Source organism: Lissotriton vulgaris, chromosome 1_1 (assembly GCF_964263255.1).
Source record: "Lissotriton vulgaris chromosome 1_1, aLisVul1.2, whole genome shotgun sequence".
NCBI lineage: Eukaryota > Metazoa > Chordata > Amphibia > Caudata > Salamandridae > Lissotriton > Lissotriton vulgaris.
Window position 1 is genome coordinate 1763751031 of NC_141685.1, and position 21893 is coordinate 1763772923.

General features: G+C 43.8%; 1 protein-coding gene across 2 annotated transcripts in view; it reads left to right on the plus strand.

The window, feature by feature from the left end:
* The first annotated feature begins 7185 nt into the window (after window positions 1-7185).
* Window positions 7186-21893, plus strand: part of VEZT (vezatin, adherens junctions transmembrane protein) — a 197753-nt gene continuing 183045 nt past the window's right edge. For both annotated transcript variants that reach the window (XM_086919066.1, XM_086919067.1), the window contains exon 1: window positions 7186-7386. In XM_086919066.1, coding sequence (XP_086775192.1) covers window positions 7351-7386 — 36 coding nt within the window. In that variant the 5' untranslated portion in view covers window positions 7186-7350. The remainder of the gene's footprint in view (window positions 7387-21893) is intronic.

Below are 21893 nucleotides of genomic sequence, written 5' to 3' on the forward strand. Positions count from 1 at the left end.
GATTGCTGGGTTGTTGTGTGGGTGCTGGGTCGGCCCCTCCCCCCCACTTCCTTTTCTTATTTTAGTTTTTTACTTTCATGTTTTTATGTTAGTTTATTATTTTTGGAAGATGGAACCAGACCAGACCAGACCGGAAGGGTGGTGAATGGCCGCATCGGAGGAAGTGTCCGGATACCGAAGATGCAGGGTGGTGACCTACACTGATCAACAAAATTGACATTGGACTTTTTTTTTTTTTTTTTTGAAGAACACAATTACACTTTTTTTTTAATTTGTGACAGACTCCATCATCATGAATTTCCCAAAAGGATTTTCTTCTATAATTCCTTGGCCTGCATTATTCTTTGCAATCACTACGAGCAGGCCCCACTTTAAAAAAAAAAAAAAACACAAACATGTTTTATTTGTGACAGAATCACAAAAGGATTTGGTTACGTAATCCCTTGGCCTGCATTATTCCCATGTTTTCAATCATTACAAGCAGGCCCCACTTTTAAAAGCAAAAACATGTCATCATGGTTGCCAATGAAGGACTTTTCTTTTTTTTTGAATGGTGGTGCACACATGTGTTCCACAGTGTGAAGAAACTAAGTGATATATATATACACCAGCTATCTTGTAGAAATGGGGTTGTTTTTTACTGTTCTTACATTTTCACCTTGATTGATCAAAGGGTGGTTACCTTAGACTTTGGATTGTTCTGGGAGGTGTGTCTTTTAGTATGATTATGTATTAATGTTTGCCCAAACCTTGAAAATAATTTGTCATGTTTACTTCTCAGATTTCACCAAAATGTTTCTTTAAATTGACAAATGTCAGTAGGCCTCATTTAGGCCCATTGTTATTTTCATCCCACAAACAAGCCCCTACACCAATAGATTCCATGTGTCATCATTAGCTTAAGTTGACCATAGTAGGTAGGCCTCATTTAGGCCCTTTGTTGTTTTTTCATTAGAAGTTGAAACACATTTAGTTCTTAAGTTGTCCGAAGTAGGTAGGCCTCATTTAGGCTTAAGTTGTCCGAAGTAGGTAGGCCCCATTTAGGCCCCTTGCTGTTTTCATTCAACACATCAGTCCCTACATCACTAGACTTCACCAGTTGTCACTAGAAGTTGAGGCACATTTAGTTTGAGGATGCTTTGGTTAGTTTCTGTTGTTATCAGATCCAATCTCAGATATGTTTCAGCATTCGAATCAAGGGTGCTTTGATTTGTTTTCAGTTGGTTGTTAGGTTTGTATTCCCTACAATTGAGTTTCAGGTGGAATTTCCTTAAGTTGTCTTTCTTTTTAGAGAGTTTTTTAGTTTTTGATTTGTTGATAGATTGTGTTGATGTTTGTTTATATGGATGTTGTTGTTTATTGATGTTCGCAAGATAAGGATCTAAGGGTGGAATGTTATGGCAGAGTTTTTGGCTGTATTTAGCAGTGATATAGACCTTAGTCTTGCTCACATCTAGTATAGGTATTCTTAGCCTGTGTTGGCCCTTTTAAGCCCTTTCTTCCAGACCTAGAAGAGGATAGCTGCTTAATATGCCTTTATTTTTGACTCTAACCTGTCTATTGCCTATTGGCTTTGACATACTAGACACATTGGTATGGTTTATGTAGGTATTCTGACAGAGCTAAAGGGCATTTCATCCCTTTCAGGCCTACAGGCCTAGAGCTAGAGGGACTCCATTTTGAGGGAGCTGAGAGGCTTTTCAGGGTAAAGTTAAAGTTTATAGTTAAGGATGTTGTTCGCTTGGAGAGAACCGGCTCAGGCTGGCCCTTATCGAAGGAATGTATTTTTCTCCACTCCGAAGACACAACTTCAGGCTGGCCAGCTGGGAACGTGTCCTTGGTACGGGGAGGTACAAGAATTTGGTGGGCGGCAGGTTACTGGCCGTAACTTTCCATGAAAGGACAAGCTTCCATATTAGTGAGCTACAGGAGAGGAGGAGTGTTCAGTTCAGTTTGGTGTTCAGTTCAGCGTGGAGTTCATTCCAGCTTGTGTGCAGTTCAGCCTGGAGCTCAGAACAGCTTGGAGCTCAGAACAGCTGGGAGCTCAGTTCAGCTTGGAGCTCAGAACAGCTTGGAGAGAGAGAGGGGATGTCTGCTGGAGCTGCAGAATAGAGTGCAGTTCTTGAATGGAGAAAGAAGGCAGACGATTGCTGAAGATGAGGAGAGAGAAAGCAGTGCAGAGAGCATCAAAGAAGGCTGTCAGCTGGAGCAACTGAACCAGAGGCGTGGTGATGTGGTGAAGGAGGGAGAGACAGAGAGAGCCCTAATCCCACCAGAGGCAGAGAGAGCCCTAATCCCACCAGAGGCAGAGAGAGAAATCTTCCTTCTAATAGGTGAGGTAGTCTGAATTAGTTACACTTACACTTACACCTTAATCTTGTTCTTATTCCCTAGGCTATTGTATGTCTAACTAATCCTTTCCCTTTCAGCGGAGTGTTCCTGTTATGTTTAATCCTTCTCTTTCAGCTGTGTGTTAAAGTTACTGCTAGTTATAGAGACCCCATAGTTTTGTATATGTATACTTTATTATTGTTACAATAAATGACCCCATTAATTAGTGAATTAGTGTGCATGAGTTTTTTTATGATAAAGCTATCCTGGCTTCTAGCCAGTTGCTGTTGAGCCACTGATGGATCAGAAGGGAGTAGGAGCGCTTAAATCAAGAAATAACTCAATCACATAGTGTGTATCCCATACAGTGAGGGTAATCCCCTTTCCTAGTAGTATTACTGTTTGAACAGATGCTACCCCTGATCAGGTAAGTAATAGTGAGGGAGAGAGGAGACCTGCAACTAAGGGACCACACCCTCCCATAATCCTGTAAACAGCGTCTTCTGTTCCAAAGCATAGGTAACCTTTTTCCTCCTAGTCAGATGTTATAGCCAGAACAGATGCTGCCCCTGATCCGGTAAGTCTGAATGAATAGGGAGAACAGGGAGCCCTTGAGCTAGGGAATTGTTGACACTAAGTAATTCGGATATCCCATAATATTATTGTAGTAGCAGACCCTTAGTGAAGAGACTTCCCAATATATATATATATATATATATATAGGAGTTCATAGGAATGTGGTCGTCGTGGATATGCGGCGTTAGTGAGAACGTTGGGTAGGAGACCAGCGTGTATACCTACAAGATTGTGGCTTGCGTAAGTGAGAGCGTCAGGTAGGAGACTGACGTGTAGGTTTGCCGGATTGCGAACCGTTTGGAAAAGAGAGCATTGGGTTCTGCAGGCCCATGTGTAGACGCACCGGATTGTGTGTCATATCTGCCCTAGGGTAGACCGGTCTGGGTCGGGGTGGCCGCGAGACCAACTGATGTGAATATAAGTGTGGTGTAGGGTATGGATATCCCTAGTAATCAGTGAGTATTCTTAGTATCCCTATAGATTTAGTGGTGTTTTTAATAATATGAGCTTGTATATTGCGAGTTCCCCATCCTCAGGTAGGTACCCAGGTGCCTGGATAGTTGGTCCTGAGGAGGGATGTGATTACGTTCTGGCTGGGTTGGAGGGGCCCCTAGGGGCTGATCCCATCTAATCAGAAAATCCAGCCATAACAGGGTGCTATGACAGACTGTGTCGAAGGCGGCGGAGAGGTCGAGTAGGATGAGGGCAACTGTTTCTCCGTTGTCCAGTAGCGTTCGGATGTCGTCTGTCGCTGCAATGAGGGCTGTTTCGGTGCTGTGTTTGGCTCGGAAGCCGGACTTTGAGGTGTCGAGGGAGTTGTTGGAGTCAAGGAAGGCGGCGAGCTGGCTATTGACGGCTTTCTCAATGACTTTGGCAGGGAATGGGAGGAGGGAAATGGGGCGGTAGTTCTTAAGTTCAGAGGGGTCTGCTGTGGGTTTCTTCAGGAGGGCGCTGAGTTTGGCGTGTTTCCAGCTTTCTGGGAAGGTAGCAGAGTTGAAGGAGCAGTTGATGACATCACGGAGATGGGGTGCGATGATGGAGTCTGCTTTGTTGAAGATGTGGTGGGGACAAGGGTCGGTTGGCGATCCTGAATGGATGGAGTTCATTTGAATTGTTTGTATGCAGTAGGAATCAGTAATACAAATAAAACAAAATTACATGTTACTCACTGTGTGCATGCACGTTAGTCCTCTATATTGTTTTAGAATGCGTCGCACCTATGACTAGACTGCACACAATTCTCTCCAGAAAGTGCATTAGCTGACAGTTATCTTACCGAAAGACTACACGGGAACTTGCTGTTCACACAAAGATTTGTGCAGCAGGTATTTTAACTACATTTTTTTTTAATGCTACCTATGTCACCAATTAAGTTAGATAAGTTTACCATCAACTTTGCATTCTTGTCAATTTCTTTGTGGCCGAGTTAGAAAAAAATGCACGTTAACTTTCAGACTCCACACTGCAATAACTTGACTCTCAATTTATGGCCTCCTGGAGTTTGTTTCCATTTCCAGGATTCAAGCGCTGCTTAAAAGAGAAAACTACCAGTCCCCACAATGCAGCTGAGGTACGCTAAAAGGAAACGTATGCCACAATACAGGGGCAACCCAGTGCTTAATTTGTGCCGGGGCTTGCCGGTGCTTAGCACCGGCACTTAATTATTAGGGCCGGGTCTACAGTATAGTGAAGTCACGCAAGCACCGCAAGTGCCAGTAATTGATAATTAGCACTGCCACTGGCACAGAGAGCGTGTGGTGTGCTGTTGTAAATGTCCGTGCGTAAGTGCTGCTTTTACTTTACCGACATGTCAAGAACTTCACTCACTGAATGGTGACCTTGACGTGACTGGTGCAGTGACTGACTCGTCCCCGAATCAGTTTCGGTTCTTCAGCCAGGGCCAGGCTCAGCAAATCTGCGCGGCAAGCAGCGTGCGCAGATTTTTTCACATTGCTGCGTGCGCATTCGCTGCTTTGCTCATCCCACCCCAGCATACACGCATACCTCAGGCTCACCACCACCGTCCGATTCACCGTGGCCATCCGCCGTTCCAAGTAGCAGCACCTGTCCCGGAAGAACTGCGTTTGCCGCATTAAGGTCAGTCAGTGCAGTGGACTCAGTGGAGGGTACATAGAGTTAAGTGCCACCAGGTGAAGCATGGCCCTGGGGTAGTAGTCCCGCTGCGGCAGGCGGGACGGCCTAATCATAATGTTTTAACTTAAAAATAAAGCTGGCGCTGCGCAGGTCAGGCAGGTGCCATGATTGTTTTTTTAATACTTTATTGATGCCGTAGTTACTGCCTCTGATCATGATGAGTGGCTTCCGGGCCGCGGTCCTTAAGTTTGATAATGTCTGACTCATGTTACGCAGTTGAGGCAGCGGGCCGGCCCAAGCTGCCTGGATGATGGATTCAGTGTCGGATCCGCAAATCTGCGGGGTTGCATTCGGAATCGTGGCCATTGACCATTCATCTTCAGGGGGTGAAGTGGCAGACAGGGCCTGGCAGCAGGGCCCAGTACTGAGCAGGCTTCATCTGTTAAAAAAAATAAAGCTGCGCAGCAGCCTAAGTAAGGCTGCAGGCTTTGTCTGCACTAGCACCGCAGTGAATCTGAGTCAGTTTGGCAGTATATTCTTATTTTAAAAGCTGCCACTGCCGAGTTCCTGGGCTCCAGTAAATTCAGGCATAAATTAAAATTTCAAGATAAGAGAACTCTGGTGATAAATCGTCTTCCTTGAGAGAGACAGGAGTTTTGTCTGGGGAAGTTGTGACTGCTTGAAAGGTAGTACAGCGTTATTATATACCTACCTGCTGCAAAGAATGTTTACCATGCAAATCAAAAAGTGCTTATAATGTAAAATAGGTCAGTGTGTGTTACTGCTTCTGTCAGAGAGATCCTTTTTGTTATTTGCAGTTTGTAAGTTAAAATCCTATCAGAGAACAGCAAGCTATTAATATGTCTGTCATCAAAGAGCTGCATGCAAACAGCAATTTATATATTAGAGCTATATGTTTTTTGGCCTAATCTTTCATTATCCTAATCTTGCAAAAAGGGTTAATTTGGGTAGAAAATAAATCAATTCTTATTGAAAAGAACACGACCAATGCTGTTATGTTTTAAATTATGAATTTGCGCTTTTCCAGACTTCAAACTCTTAAAGTATATTGCCTACAAGATAATCATGGATGACATGTGACTCCTTTACCTTGTAGTCCTCTCTGATGTAACATTCCATTTATACTGATTTACACACGTAGTATTGTATCTATGCAATGTGTGAATGATGCAAAGTGCTCCGACACCTTACATTGGTATGAGAGGCGCTATAAAATTAAATTAATTGATGACAGTGGTTATGGAGACATGAAGCCAAGGGCAGTGTTAAAGGGTGGTACTGAGGGATTGTGTGTGAGGGGTGGTCATTGGGGGGCGCCAAAATGCACTTTTGAATTAATCGTTTTCAAAATGTTCACAGGAAGGGGAACCTCCTATCAAAACCTTACTATGAGGAAGGCTCCCTTGCTGAAATTCAGATATATTACATCTGACTTTTAACAGTGCCAGTTGAAGATGTGGGTGAAGCTAATATAGTAAGTGGGCGGAGCCAGTGGGTGGAGCCAGAGAAAAGTAGGTGTGGCCTTTGACAAACATTTCAGCACCTGCACTTCATATTTTACAAATTAAGCACTGGGGCAACCTAGTACGTCTTCAAATAAGAGAAGTGTGCTATATTCTTATCCACGCTGTACGCCTGCTGTCTGAGCCACGTCTTACTGTTTAAAAGCCAAAACGCGTTATCTCTCTCTCTGTGGTCGTCTTCTTCATTTTTACGCATTCTCTTTTTAATCCTACATCCTTTCGTCGAGACCCTGTCTTCTTACATCTATCCTTTCAACCGCTGCCAGTTAGCTCCTCTTTTTAATTCCCTACGCGTTTGTGTTTCTATCTCGTTACGCTCGTTTTTTCCGTCTTTTAAGGGCACCGCTTATTTTATTTATTTTACAATTCACCGTATGCATTTATCATACTCTTTCGCGAGTCCGTCATTGGCCCGTATCAGTGCTGATGGCAAGGTAAACAACCCGAGCCCGTTCAGCGCTTCCAGAGAAGACGAGCGTTATATACATTTACACTTGACAGGTGTATTTATTGAGTAATCGTAGCTCTGCTCGGCGTGCCACTGCTTCTGTCTGCCGGCGCCGGGGCAGGTCCAGCTTCGCCTCTCCTTCAGTGGGCGGGGCGTCGAGCTGGCCAATAGCGCATCCCCCTGAAGGCTGCCGAGGAGCAGGGGATGCACGATCCCAAGGGGATACCAGATGTTACCGGCGAGCTTCTGGGAGATATAGTTTATTCTTGAGAGCGTCCAGGGTTTGTAGCTGCTCAGCTTCCGGGCTCTGCACGACTACATTTCCCGGAGTGCAGCGGATTGGCATGGCGGAGAGCAATGACTGCGGAGTTTGACGAAGAAGTGGTGTTTGAGGTGGGTGACAGCTCCATGTTGAATGCACTGGCACGCTGCAGTGACAACGGACAGTAGAGCAGGCTCCGGCCTGGGGCAAACCTGGGCTTCAGGGGGAATCATCCAGGTGTTGTAGGGCTTGCTTGCTTGGGAAGGATGGTGCAGCCTGTAAACCTAGGGCGCTGGGATAGCAGAGGAAATGGTCATCGGTTTCCAAAGGAGATGAGGCATGAGTCTAAATCTGTAAAATTGGGTCTGCACTGGTGTCATTGGAACAGGTGCGAGGACAGCAGCTCGCACATAGGCAGCAGCGCTGGAGGTAATTTAACACTGCTAGAGCTGAGGGTTCATTCCGGGGTAGCAGAGTCGGGGATCCCTGGGGGCCGTGGAACAGGGTGGTGCAGGGAGTGGTAGGTAGCAAAGCTGAGGTTGCAGAACTGTGGTTTCAGTCAAGAGCCGCAAAACATGCACACTCGCTGGGAACAGAAGCGCGGGTGCTGCTAGAGTTCCTAAGGTGAATGAGCATTAAATATGACAGGGCATTTTGTGTTGTATCTTGTCATTCAGTCTAGTTTTCTGGCACATTATGTGACAATCTAGCTGGAGTACTAGGAGTGTTAAAGGAAAAGCTATAGGATGATGTCATTTTTTGTAACACACAACAAAATGTAAATACCTGTAAATGACCTGTACAATGCAGCAGTTCGGAAAGCAAAAAGTTATCATTTTTTTTGTAGTTCTGAAGTTTGATGGAAGCCAAGATTTTAATAGGATGAAAAAAATAACACACTTTATTTAGTAATACACAAATGATAGATATTAACTGAAACTCAATTTCCACACATTATTTGTGTGAGATACAGTTCCATCAGTCAAACTGTATGTCTGTGTACATTTAGTGGCCATTTCAATGGAAAATGCTGTCTCTAGATAACAGTGCGCTACTGCACGATGCGTTAGTTGCATTATAAAATTGATCCCTTCATATCCATTAGAGCTAGTTGGGTTGCAAAAGGGTCCCAGTTCTGCAACAGTGCTTCCCAAAGGTTTTAGGATATTGTTTACTTCTAACATAACATATAAATGAACTGTACAGATATGTCAAAATAAATAACCGGGAAGCACAAAAGAAGTGTTTTTTTTTCTAATTCTAACGTGTGATGAAAATAAAGGTTTTAATAGGATCAAAATAAATAAAGACACTTGTTTATGCGCAAATGACTAATAGTCACTGAAACCCAATACATTTTTATGCTCTATATAGTTTTACCAGTAAAACTGTATGCCTGTACCAATGTAATGGTAATTTCAATGGGAAATTTGCTGTCTGTAATGAGTGTGCTACCACACCATGCTTCAGTAATATATTTATGACCCCATAATCCTAAATGCAATAGCTACTTATTACATTCTTAACACACTCCTGCTGAATGGGCTTGGCTCATTTGCATCGCTTGTTCTTTGTGGGATATTTTGCAGGTATAGGCAGAGGAACTGATAGTTTGCAGGGAGGGGCAAAAGAGCTGGCCTTTTGCAGGGAGGGGGAGAAGAGCTGGCCTTTTGCAGGCAAGGGCAGAGGAGCTGGCCTTTTGCAGGCAAGGGCAGAGGAGCTGAGGGTTGCAGGCAGGGGCATCAGAGCCGAGGGTTGCAGGCAGGGGATTCAGAGCCGAGGGTTGCAGGCAGGGTCATCAGAGCCGAGGGTTGCAGGCAGGGGTAATAGAGCTGTTGAGTCAGGCAGTGACTGCTGTGCTGTGGTTGCAGGCAGTGGTAGCTGGTTCGAGAATCCCTTGGGGGCCAAGATTTGAAGGACCTGCTAAACTAGGCGTTGATGTGCAGTGGCTGCAAAGTTGGAGGCGGGGAGGGTAAGAGAGCAGGGGTTGGCAGTTAAGGACAGTGGTCCCCAGTGGTTGTAGAGGTCCATGCGACTGTGCTTTCCACAGATGACTTTATGGTGCCTACTCCATGACGTGGGGTTGTTTGACAATATATCATTCTTCTGAAGCTGCTAGTGTGTGACCTGACAGCAGGTACCTGCATGGTGTGGTGGGCGGAGACCTTTGTAAAATCGCTCATGAGGTGTATATGTTGATGGTTTATTGTGTGACACAAGACTCTAGGTCATGAATGGCAATGTTTGAGTGACAGAATGTCTGATGAGAAAAAACTTGTCAGCCCGTGAATAGCTGTGTGGCAGGTGCCGTGGGGGCTAAAAGCCAAGGGGCTTCCTAGATAATGTCTCTCTGGCATGGTGCTGTCCCAGTAGAGTGCCAGAAGGCATACATAAAGAGAGATATTATAAGACACATCATATTCAGTAAGATGGTGTGTTAGGTTAACATTATTGGTGGAGAGTCAGGACTTTGAGAATGTATTTTCCCATTTGCACATTTGAAGTAAAATATTTTTTAGAATGAACCCTAATCCCTACAAAGTTAGTTCTGTTTAAATTCTTACCAGGAGCATTTAAACTGTACGGAACTAAAACGATAATACTCTACAAGAGAAGTTTTCCATGATAAAAAGAACATAATTAAACCAAGTGATTGCCACAAAAACCCTTAGTAATATCATTTGACGAGTGTTTTTGCTACTTAGGGAGTGTGAAAGGTAATGTTTTAGGAATTTAGGACAACAAATGACCACATTGCCGCTTACAGCATCAACATAGAATCTGTCCTTGGCAAAATGGCAAATGCACTCAAAAATATTTACTAATTCATAAGTCTTTTTAATAAATCATTACAATTTTTCCTTTCAGTCTTTCAAAGCTACTTGGTGGATTTAAAATGTGTTGGTTGGCATGCAGTCTGCTAAGGGCTACGTTACGGTGCGTAGAGTTGTAGCTGTGCTGTACGATAGTCTCCTGCATTGGAGATGTAAATTCTGCTATGTTGCTTTAGTGTTCTATGCAATACTAATTACCCGGAGGACTCGTAGCTGGTATTTGAGACATTAAATTTGCCCAATCCTTTTTCAGATTCCTTATTCAGCCAGCATACAAGGTGAATCTCAACTATTTCTTTTGATTTGTTGTGAATTGCCCCCTGCTAAACCGTCCTTGATAACAATGGTCACGCTAACACTTCTGCCTGCCCAGATGAGGATCCAATTTAGACCTTTGGGTTGAAACGCCAACACATTACTGCCTCTTATTATTTGTTCAAGAACTACATTCATATATAACGACTGTTGCGTTTCTGTTGCTTTTTCTGATTATGACCCAGTGCGTCCAGCACTTATCACTAGGTCTCCAATCACAGTCTGCCAATTCCAGCATTCACCTTTGTATCATCATGCTATGGCTGGTATACACCAGCAGGAGTTTATTTTGAATTTATTCAATCCGACACCAACCACAGACCTGCTGATCATTATCCCTGTTATGTTAAGTAATCTCATTGACTGTGAGATTTGCTGAAGTCCATTTGAGTGTTGAATTACCCAGAAGGTGATGAGAGAGGCACTGTAAAAAATTCTTTTTAATTATAATCTGTACTCAAGCAGTCTTTATTTAAAGAGTCTTTGATGGGTAGTCTTTATAGTTCATTCAAATGAGTTTGAGTTTCTTAAAATACAAGTGATTCTTGTAAACACATAATTTATTCCTTCCATACAATTTTTGCTTAAATGAACTGCCAAAGGCAACCAACATGTTTCGTTCCTCCCCATGGAACTTCTTCAGGGCTAATTCCAGCTACATCTCTAGTTTTATCAGCATTGATTCCTGAATAGGGTATGTGACGAAATGTCGGGTGCTATCACCTATACTACATTTAGTACTCGGATGTTATGAATGCAGTCTTTGCATTCTTGCTGTATTGAAAAGAACATACTATTCCTAGGGAGTATGTATTTGCTGTGTATACGTTTTAAGTGTGAGTGGTGCAGCAAGATGTGACAATGTTCTAAAAGAAGTGTACCTTCTGCACTTAGTGCAAGCCGAACTGGCCTCTCCTTGCATCTGAGAACAAAAATATGCTTGGTTTGCCACTGCACTGGGAACTGGCTTATCTCCTGCTGTCTCACTGGCAGAGGAGGCATTATTGCCAAAGTAATATATTGTTGGAAGCTGGGAAGACATGTTTTCTATCAGCCTGGTGGTTTAATTTGTGGCATGTCAGCCTTTACAATTACACATTTTATTCTGCTCTGCACAACTCCTATTCCCGTATCGACTTCATATTGATCTCAAGCCCCTTCACGCATCTTATAGAAGAGACCGATATAGCCCCCAAGTTAGTCTCGGATCACGCCTGTATCCACACCAAACTAGCTGGTTCCAGATCGATCCTTCCCCCGAAGAGATGGCGCTTTAATGAGGAGACACTCTCAGACCCCACAAACAAATTAATAATATCGAACTCAATTGAGGAATACCTTTCCCTAAACGACAACCCCGACACCTCACCTAGCACCTTGTGGGATGCGCTGAAAGCCACAATACGCGGGGTCATCATCGCCATTAGGGCCAAAACTAACAAGGCACTTAATAAGGAACTTGAGTCTCTGGAACGCCAGATTGGCACTCTAGAAGCTCAGCACAAATCCGACCCGCTTGACTCAGGTGTTTTAGACACGCTAACCAAGAAAAAATACGAATACAACACCATCACCAGTAAACGGGCGGGGGTTTGGATTAACCGCTTTAAGGCCCTGAAGTTATGCGAAGGCAACAAAGCCGGGAAACTGTTGGCCTCCTATCTTAAACACAAACAGAAATTGTCTACCATATCGTCCATTAAAAACTCATGCAACGTCACACACACTAAACAGTCAAACATCCTCGACACCTTCAAGACATTCTATGAAGATCTATACAAAAACAACAAGGTATTAGACGAACCCGCCTGCAAGGACTACCTCAATTCACTCCGCCTTCCAAAACTTTCCGAAGCTGACAGTGCACAGCTGGGATCACAAATCTCTAGTTCAGAATTCAAGGCAGCAATCAAATCCCTGAAGAATAATAAGGCCCCAGGCCCAGACGGCTTCACTGCACCCTTCTTTAAGGCCTTTGCAGACCAGATTGACCCTCCGCTCCTTAAGCTTTATAACTCTACTGCAGCCTGTGGCGGAGTTTCCCCTTCAATGAGTGAGGCCACAATTATAGTATTACCCAAAGAAGGGAAGGACCCACTACTCACTAAAAATTACCGTCCAATATCCCTGATAAATATAGATTGTGAGATATATGCTAAAATATTGGCGACCAGACTAAACACCATCCTTCACAAATTAATTAGCCCCTCGCAGGTTGGCTTCCTAAAAAACCGGATGTCTAACGACAACACTAGATTATTGTGTCATATTATAGAAAAGGCAAAATCCACTTCTGTACCAATGGTGGCGATAACCTTAGATGCAGAAAAGGCCTTTGACAAGGTCTTGTGGTCTTTTCTACGCCAATGCATGCTCTCTTTCAACCTTGGCGACCCATTTATCAAGATGGTGATGGCCCTCTACTCTGCCCCTTCTGCCAGGATAGCTATTAACGGCTCCCTCTCGGATCCCTTCCGTCTGTACCAGGGGACCAGACAGGGCTGCCCTCTATCACCAGCTCTCTTTCTTTTAGCCCTTGAACCACTCCTTACAGATATCAAAAATAACAGGGACATTGAGGGTATCTCCTTTGGGAACTCACGCATCAAATTAGCAGCATACGCGGACGACATCCTGATAGCGACCGAAAACCCTGCCAACTCCATTGCCGCGCTAATGTCCTCAATAGATAAATACTCCTCCCTCTCCGGGTACAAATTAAACAGAGATAAGTCCGAAGTAAAACCTCTTAATATCCACACTTCGAGAAAAGTGCTGGGCAATTCGGGCCTATTCTGGCAAACAGGAGTGATTAAATACTTGGGGATCGAATTCACTGATGAGCTTTTGAGTACCCTTAAACACAACGAGAACAAAACCCTAGACAAAATCAAAAGTCTGTTGGACGGATGGTCACCCCGCTTCATCACCTGGTGGGGCTGTGTTGAAACTATAAAAATGATGATATCCCCCCTGGTTAACTACCTTGTCACGATGCTCCCACTCTTCCTTTCCAATGTATTCCACTCCAAATTGGACAAAGTCATCTCGGCATTTCTCTGGTAGGGCAAAAAAGCCAGAATCAGTTTGAAAAAACTTCGACTAGACAAGAAATTAGGAGGGGTCAATCTGGCGGATTACAAAACTTACCAGATCGCCTTCTTAGCGAAACAAGGGTCGCATTGGATATCCTCCCAATCTGACTACACCCCAGTGTGGCTCTCTGTGGAAAAGTCTATTCTTGAGGGTCTTAACCCCTGCGCCCTACTCACCGCCAAACTCCGTCCCAGCCTAGGTCTGGGGCCCATCTTCAAAAATACTAAATTGGCTCTGCTAAAGGTCAGTAAATGCCTCCCGCATCAATTCCGTCTCTCCTCTTGGGAGTCTTTATGGCATAATCCCACAATTGCATACAAAGGGAAGCCTCTAAACTACCCCACCTGGATAGACAGTGGCATCTTATTCCCACACCAACTCGTCGAGAACTCGCTTCCACTAACCTTCAAAGAAATTCAGGATAAGTTCCAACTCCATAACGTTGAATTCTATAACTTCTTACACATTAAAGTAGCACTAGCGAAGGCTAACCTGACGGCTGTCCCCCCCCTCCCTCCCAGGTCTATTCACCTCACTTAACAAATTGGGGCACCAAGTCTCTAGACTGTACAAACTAATGGGGCCACAATCGTCCACCCTAAATGCACCTCTCCAACGGTACTGGGACTCATTCTCCTCCACACCTAACTCAGACACTATCTGGGCCAGCACTTGGGAATCCACCACCCGCCACAAAATTAGCCCTACACTCTCACAGACCAAGTTCTGGCTGCTTCATAAGGCCTTCTGGACTCCCAGGAGGTTGTTCCTTCACAAAATCAAACCCGACGACACATGTTGGAATTGTACGAATGTGGGAGGAGATCTGGAACATCTAATCTTCAAATGCCCCTGTGTTACCTCCTATTGGGACAGGATCTTTGGTTTCATACACACAGTACTCCATATCACCTTACCAAGGGAATTTTCAACGCTTGTTCTAGGTTTTGCCAAAGCCGTCACACTCGATGATGACAAAGCCCTACTGGACCTGCTGCTGACGGCTGGGGTCAAAATCATACTTAATAACTGGAAAAGCACGAACAAAGCTTCCTTTCCCCACTGGCTAAATTGGGTCTCCCACTTAAGAGGTGCGGATAACATATCCTTAACTTCCACCCCATGGAAGCCGCCGCTCAGGAAACTCTGGTCCGCACTAGATGACCACTTTGACGCACTCAAACCTCCATGAATCCGAGCACATGGTACTCAGAGCGCTTTTCTGCATAGCTGTCACGTGCATCCTTCCTTTTGTATACAGGGTAGATCTACACAAATGCTTAGCTCATGATGCCTCTGCTATCCAATGTTGGTGTTCTTTTCTCCTCAGGTCATGTCATGTGATAATGGTCATGTTAAACAAGTCATCGTGTAACTTTGGACGCAACTCGTCTACATCCGCCTATTAGACAATATGTGTGGACCCTTTGTTTTTTTTCTGGACTTATGTTTTTATCTGGACTTGCCTGTATTACAGAATGCAATTTACGTAACCAGTAGCAAAGTTTATAATTCTTTGTTTATGATTTCATTATAGCACTGTACGTAAGTTCTTGAACTGGTCTTTTGTACTGTTGTATTTCTTGCAGCTCCTAATAAAAAACCTTTGAACACAAAAAAAACCACAAAAAAAAAACGGGAGGATTGTCCTTTGGATCTGTTCGTGGTCAACAAGCTTCTTGCTCTTTTAAGGTCCCTGATGGGATCTTATAGCAATTCATCAGGACCTAAATTGTTATGCCTAATGTACGTTGGTGGCTCAACTGCACTAATATAATGTTATTAAAGAGTGCTGTTGTGGCAGACACACACCTTGTGTTATATACACAGATTATAGTTGTCTGAAAAAAATGACACTATTGCCCCTAATCTTGGGGTTATGGTGCTGCTGTAGAACCTACGACCTCAGGAAAGTGTAGCGTCTGCAATTCACACACAGAGGCAAGACTATTCCACAAGAGGCTTGTTAGTCAGAGGGTTGACCCCCATTAGCTTACCATTCTCCATCTCCATGAATCTGGAATGGACGGAGACGGGTAGGCTAATGGTGGTCTTACCTCAGCCAGCACTACAAGGCACATATGCCCGATGATGAATCTGTGTGTATAAGCCAAGGTATGGGTTTAATAACATTACCGTAGTAGGGTTAAAACCCCTATGTAGATTATTCATGACAATTTAGGTTTAGACGATTTGCCAATAGATCCTGTTAGGGATTGTGAAAGGGCAAGAAGCATGTGGACCACGATGAGCTCAAAGGAACATTAGCTCCCTAGCATCATCCCTGTTTTAAACCTAAACAAAGACCCTTGTGCATCAAAAAATACTTTAAGAAGGTTCTTTATGTAATTTTAATCACCCTCGCCCATCTTTAAAGCCAGTTAACACTCTTTATGGGGTCTACTCGGGTAGACTGGCTAAATAACTCCGGCAAAGAGCCTCTTTGAGGGGCCCTTATTGCAATGCAGCACCAGCCGTACAAGAAGCATATGCCCGATGATGAAGCATACAACCACATTTTGTGGGTGAAGACACTTGCACCTAAATGGTTACGCTGTTCTTGACCCTAAAAAGGTCCTCCTATCATAAGAGACAACCGGGGCCCATTTTCTTTGGAACTGAACACCCTAGATATTTTTCATACAACGTACAAGAGATAGTTACTGGACCAACCCAAATCCTCTCTTCCCTTCTCTATGATCATTTTTTTTGATTTTTTTTTTTAGCCCTGCCTTCATGTCTGGATCCTTCTTGCGACGCATAACTCGTTTAAAACCTGTGATTGCACCCATCTATACTTCCAAATGTGTTTGCTTTCCTGGAGCTATTTTTTAATTCTTGTTAAGCACTCCATGAAAGAGCATGTGTTTTCCAGCTGTTTCCGTCTTGTGCTTTTCTGCTCACCCCCAGTGCTCCTCCTTTTTTCTCTCACTGTCTCCCCCCCACCCCCACCCAGCGCTCCATGTTGAACTCTCTTGTTCTTCTCTCCCCGCAGCCAGTGCTCCATGTTGTTGTCTCATCGCGGTAGTCTCTCCCAGCAGCCAGTGCTTCTTGTTGTCCTCTCGCCAGTGCTTTACCCCCCACCTGTCCTTCTGATGCTTTATCTCCTGCCAGCTCCTCTGTTTTTTTGTTTGTGTTTTTTTTTTTTAAAGCGCTTGTGCCTAAAAATGAAAAACACTTTTGGAGCTGCTTTTTTTTATTTATTCATCAATACATCACTGATTGGTTAATAAATAGAAAAAATGCCTGCTTCATTTCATATGTGCTCATACTTTTGTTGAAATGCTTCTACAAAATGATGTAACGGCTGTATCAAATCTCTTTTAAAAAAAAATTCTGTGCAGCTTGGCAAAGCCAACTTTTCTCATAGACGCGTCCTATTAGCTTTGCCAGTGTGTGTAGATCTTTGGGTTTCTATGTATCTCTCTTTGAGGAATTCTTTTTTTCATAGCAGATTAATCCAGTCTTTGCTAGTGACTCCTGGAGTTCGGTGCGGATTCTTTTCTGTATTTTCTTCCTAGAGTGGAAATGTCGAGCTATATCCCTGTGCTGATATAGCATCATCCTGTTTTGGGCCAGAATATTCAGTATTTGTTGGAACATGGGCATCTTCTTGGAATAAGATTGCTCAGTAGGGGCCTTCTTTTAAGTCTACTCCTTTACAGGCTCAGATCAGGCTCTTGTGCTCCGTTTGACTCCTTACCGAGCTGAGGCTTTTGGAACACTGAGCACAGGCCAGTATCTCTCTTGGCAATCAAAATCTCATTACTGTAATGTTGAGTGTCTTCCCTTGAAAGGGAATAGCACAAGGCATTTCCATCGCTTCACTTGGTACCGAAAATCTTCCAAAATCTGAAGCAGAAAGTTCTGTGGTTGCAGAAGTAATGCTACTCTCTCCCCCCCCCCCCACCCCCACACACACACACCCACAGTTCTAAATGGAACTGTATTTCACAGTCAAAATCCCTTAACACCTTGCGTGCGGTGCCGATTTACCCCTGGTGCTGGGCCCTAATGTAAATGGGTGTGGTCATGACGAGCTCAGCTCATCATGAGCATCGAAGGGGTTAATCTCACAACTCCAAGTCTCATTTCCTTTATGCTAATAAAGGTATAAATGATAGTATTGGCTGTTTTTGAGGACCCGTTCCAGTTATCTGTAGGGGCACCGTACCAGCTACTGGAGTCGCATCATACGCTTTCCGCTGACAGCGGAAATGAATGTTCCAGTCAAAGTAGATTGTACTTTACATTGTTAGGTCTACAAGTTTCTTGGTCCTGCACAGTGGATCCTCAGTTATTAAAGCATCAGGTAAAGAGCCAAGCATTAAACTGCTCTCTTCACAGAGGTACAGATGTTCGCAACAAACATTTAATATATTAGTCTTGAGAAAGCATGAGGGGAGACCTACCTATGCAGTGTTTGATTTGGAGAGTTTTGTGAGGACCGAAAGCCATACCTTGTTTAATATCTGGTTAAGCGGTACATACACGGTCACTTCCTCTATGGTTGTAAGAGGCCAGTGTATGGCTACATGTGATTGGTTGGATTCCTCCTGACCAGAGTGTGGTTAGCTCTTTCACGAGCAGTCTAAATTCGGATTTGGTGTAGCTCTCTCGTAAAGGAATATCTGGTTCCAGCAGTACAGCTGTATACACTTTTCTTAAGTTTGTTGGTTTTTGAATTGTAGGGTTTCTCGGGCTAATGGTTTCTTGTTGCTGAGTGTGTTTTTGTCTTTGGATATGGAAAGCTTTATGTTAAGAAATTTGGGGTCAGATGTGTGAAGGCTTTTTGCGGTTGCAAACGGAAATGTCAAAATCAGACCATCCCATAGCAAACAGTGTGCTTCCTTTGAACAAGCAAGAGAACTTTGCTCTCGCTTGTTCAAAGTGAGCATACTTTCCTTCTTACCCCCAGGGAGCTGCATGTCATCAGCTCCCTGGGGGTAAAAAGCTATGCTGGCTCCTGCAGGAGGGGGGAGCCAGCCGGACCACCTTCCTGCTCCCTACATTGTTCCCAAGCAGCTTCCCATAGCCTAGGGGATGCGGTCCCCAAGGCTGAAAATGGCTGCCCCCCCCTGAAAATTATTATTAAAATAAATGGCCTTTTTGTGATAAAAATAAAAATGAAAGGCCTAGCACCGGGGCACGGGGTCCCCGGGGACGAAATCGGCCTCAGGAGGGGGGCCACGATGCCCCCCTCCTTATTTTGCTCAATTTATTTTTTACAAAATGGTTCATGCCCTGGGGGATAGGGTCCCCGGGGCCCAAAATTATCAAGGGAAGGGGGCCACACAGCCCCCCTTCCTAAAAAAACAAAGCTGGAAACTTGCCGGAGGCCCCGCCCCCTCTCTGCACTACTCTGCAAACGCCCTTCCTGGCGCGCTCTTGGTTGGGGGATGAAGTCTCCTTCAATGCTGAGGGTCTTTATGGGCCAACTAGGTGGGCACTTTTTACCTCAAGTAAGTCCCACACAGTGGGATTGCTAAAAGGTCTTCTGAGGCCATGCCCCCCTTTCTCCACCACTCTGCAAACACGCCTTCTGGCGCACTACTGGTTGGGGGGATGAAGTCCACTTTAATTCTGAGGGACCCTGGGAGCCCAAGAAGCCCTCCTGGTACCTCCTGTAAGTCCTACCAATGAAATTCCTGAGCGCTGGTTGGAGGCCCAGCCCCCTTTCTCCACCATTCTGCAAACATAACTGTTAGTTAAAAAGCATAGAAATTCCCTGAACAAAACCACAGGTTTCAGGGACGTTATAATTAGAAATTAGCATTTTAAAAAAACATCACTGATGTCATGAGTGATGTCAATTGAGATGTCATCACTGATGTCCTCAGTGATGATACTGACCATGTCATGAGTGATGTAATATGTGAGGTCATAAGCAGGGCGGGGGCGCAAGTTATAGTTAAGCTCAGCTAACTATAATGGCTGAATTTCTCGGGTTTTGTACGGGTGAAATGTCAACCTAACTATAATGTCCCTGTAACCTTTGTTTTTTTTCCAGGAAAAAAAATAATATATAATGTGTGTTTTTATATATATATATATATATATATATATGTGTGTGTATATGTATTTCCGTCTGTCTGGAGTGGCCTGATGAAATAGGTTAGATTAACAACCATCCCAGAGGAGCCATTTCTTTCTCTGAGTGGGAATATATATATCTGTATATTTATATACATATATTTTTTACTAATCGAACTTGGATCAGCAAACAGAAAAAAGCAAAGCATGTCTACAAAATGATAACGCTGCCGCTTATGTTTTTTTTTTCTTTTTTAAAAGCATGTGTAATAGCATCTGGTATGCTGTACAGCATGGCTAGAACCATCGGGAAAGCCAACACATCCCGAAAGCCATGATCTATTGGCTTTGACAATTCTTGCTACCAGTACAATTCAGGAAAGAAAACCAGTCATGGTGGTATTTATTGCTATCTAGCTTGAGCATGTTGCTCAGAAGCTTATTCTAGTTTTTTGTATTCGTTGTACCTGAAAAGAGACATGCCAGAGGTGGCAGCATTGTTTTTTAACCTTTCATCTATAGTGGGTAAGACAGTGTGTTTTTGGCCTCTTTACTTGGCATTCCATAATGATTCTGCGGCAGCTCCGCCCAACTAGCGTTTGCAGCTCTGTGGCTGCATGGAAGGGTCATCATCGGTGTTGGGCTCCTCCAGTGTGACTGGCAACATGCGACAGAATGGCATAAAGGAAGAATGTTCAACTTAAAGTTCTTCTAATACCTGCTGGCAACGTAATGCTCATGAAGAAGTAGGCGTGGCTAGCCTTAAATCTATTTTTATCCAAGATAGCCGTGTTTCTAGAGTTTTATTGTAAAAGTGTCCCAGTCAAAGATTGTGCCAACCCCTTTCATCTGACCTCATTCCCTGCCAAGTCCATATTTATACGGTGGATTTAGTCAGAGTAGCATGCATCGCAGTGTCTCTATTTCTCTGTTTTCGTTGTGCTCATCTTTATTTTAGATCCTTTTTTGTCCTTGAGTGTTTGCTCCCTTTTCTGCAGCAGTATTCCTTGCTGCATTCTCTTGCCTGGAAACCTAATTTCTGATCTCTTTCTCAACAGTGTCTCAGGGTATTGTTGGTGTCTGGTTATCAACTCTTGTACCATTCATCGCCAATAGACCGCAACTACCACTATTGCCTTGGCGTTTTTCCCGTTCTTTTTTGTGTACTTTTCCTCCTCACTGGAACCCTCTTAAGGAGAAATGTGTCATTTTTAGGTCGAGCCTGGGCAGTGCATAAAATGCTCTGCAAGGCATGCTGTATTCAAGCATGGACTTGGAGCCTAGCCCACTCTCCACCCATATTTTTCATTGGCTTGTGTCATTGTCCTTTGTAAAAGCTGGATTCTGATTCGTTAATAGGCTTGTTAGTCCAATCCTCAGTAAAGCCATGTCTTCATTTGTAATCTCCCTCGAGGACTGGACTTTAACTTTTGTTGTTACTCAGTGTGTCTTAATTAGTCTGTAATTACTATTTTCTTTAATGAATTTCTTCTACTGCAGGCACAACATGCTTTCCTGCAACATTCATCGCACCATGCTTGCTTTCGCTTTCCAAGCAGCCCGGAACAATGCCGGCCGCTTCTTTGAAATGAAATTGGTCTCGCATTTACAAGAGTTTGAGCTATTGGCATTGTAAATGACAATGCCTTTTATTTATGCGTTAATTATCAAAACAGATAAATAAAAGGCATTGCCAATTACAATGCCAATAGCTTAAACTCTCACAAATGCGAGACCTGTTGCATTGCAGGTGTACATTAAGCGCATAGTGGCACCATGGCTACTGGCAGGAGAAGCCCTATCCTTGGCAGTCAGATGGAAACTGGAGAGGTTTTCACAGCACATAGTCCCTGACAGAAAACAAGTGCCTATAACAAATCACTGAGATGACCTTTGCAATGCCTTTCTTGGGATCCATGTTGTGTGGTCCAAATGATAAAATTTCAAATGTGCAGTTCACGCTGCCAAATTTGTTTTTCCCAACGATTTTTCATCTGATTTAGAAGTGCAGTGTAATCCGCCAGGGCGGTCTTTGCCAGCCAGAGCATGGTACCGCAGTGCAAGAAGCTTTCGGGTTGCTATCCTCCTGTCTGACAGGACCGAGCTTGTATACCGACTGCTAGCTGTCTGCTTTGTACATATTCTGTACTTTTGGATACATTTGCTTCTCTTTTATGTTCTTTGTTCACATTTCACATCATTAGCTTGTTGTAAAATTTGTATTTATGATTTTACTAGGACTATTTTTTCGCAGTTTTTGCCTGAGCCTATTGCAAGTTGTGTGATCGTTTCCTGCTGTGTTCTTTTAGAGTGAACCCGGCTGTTCTCAAAACTTGCAATCTAAATGAAGAGTCCGTGCG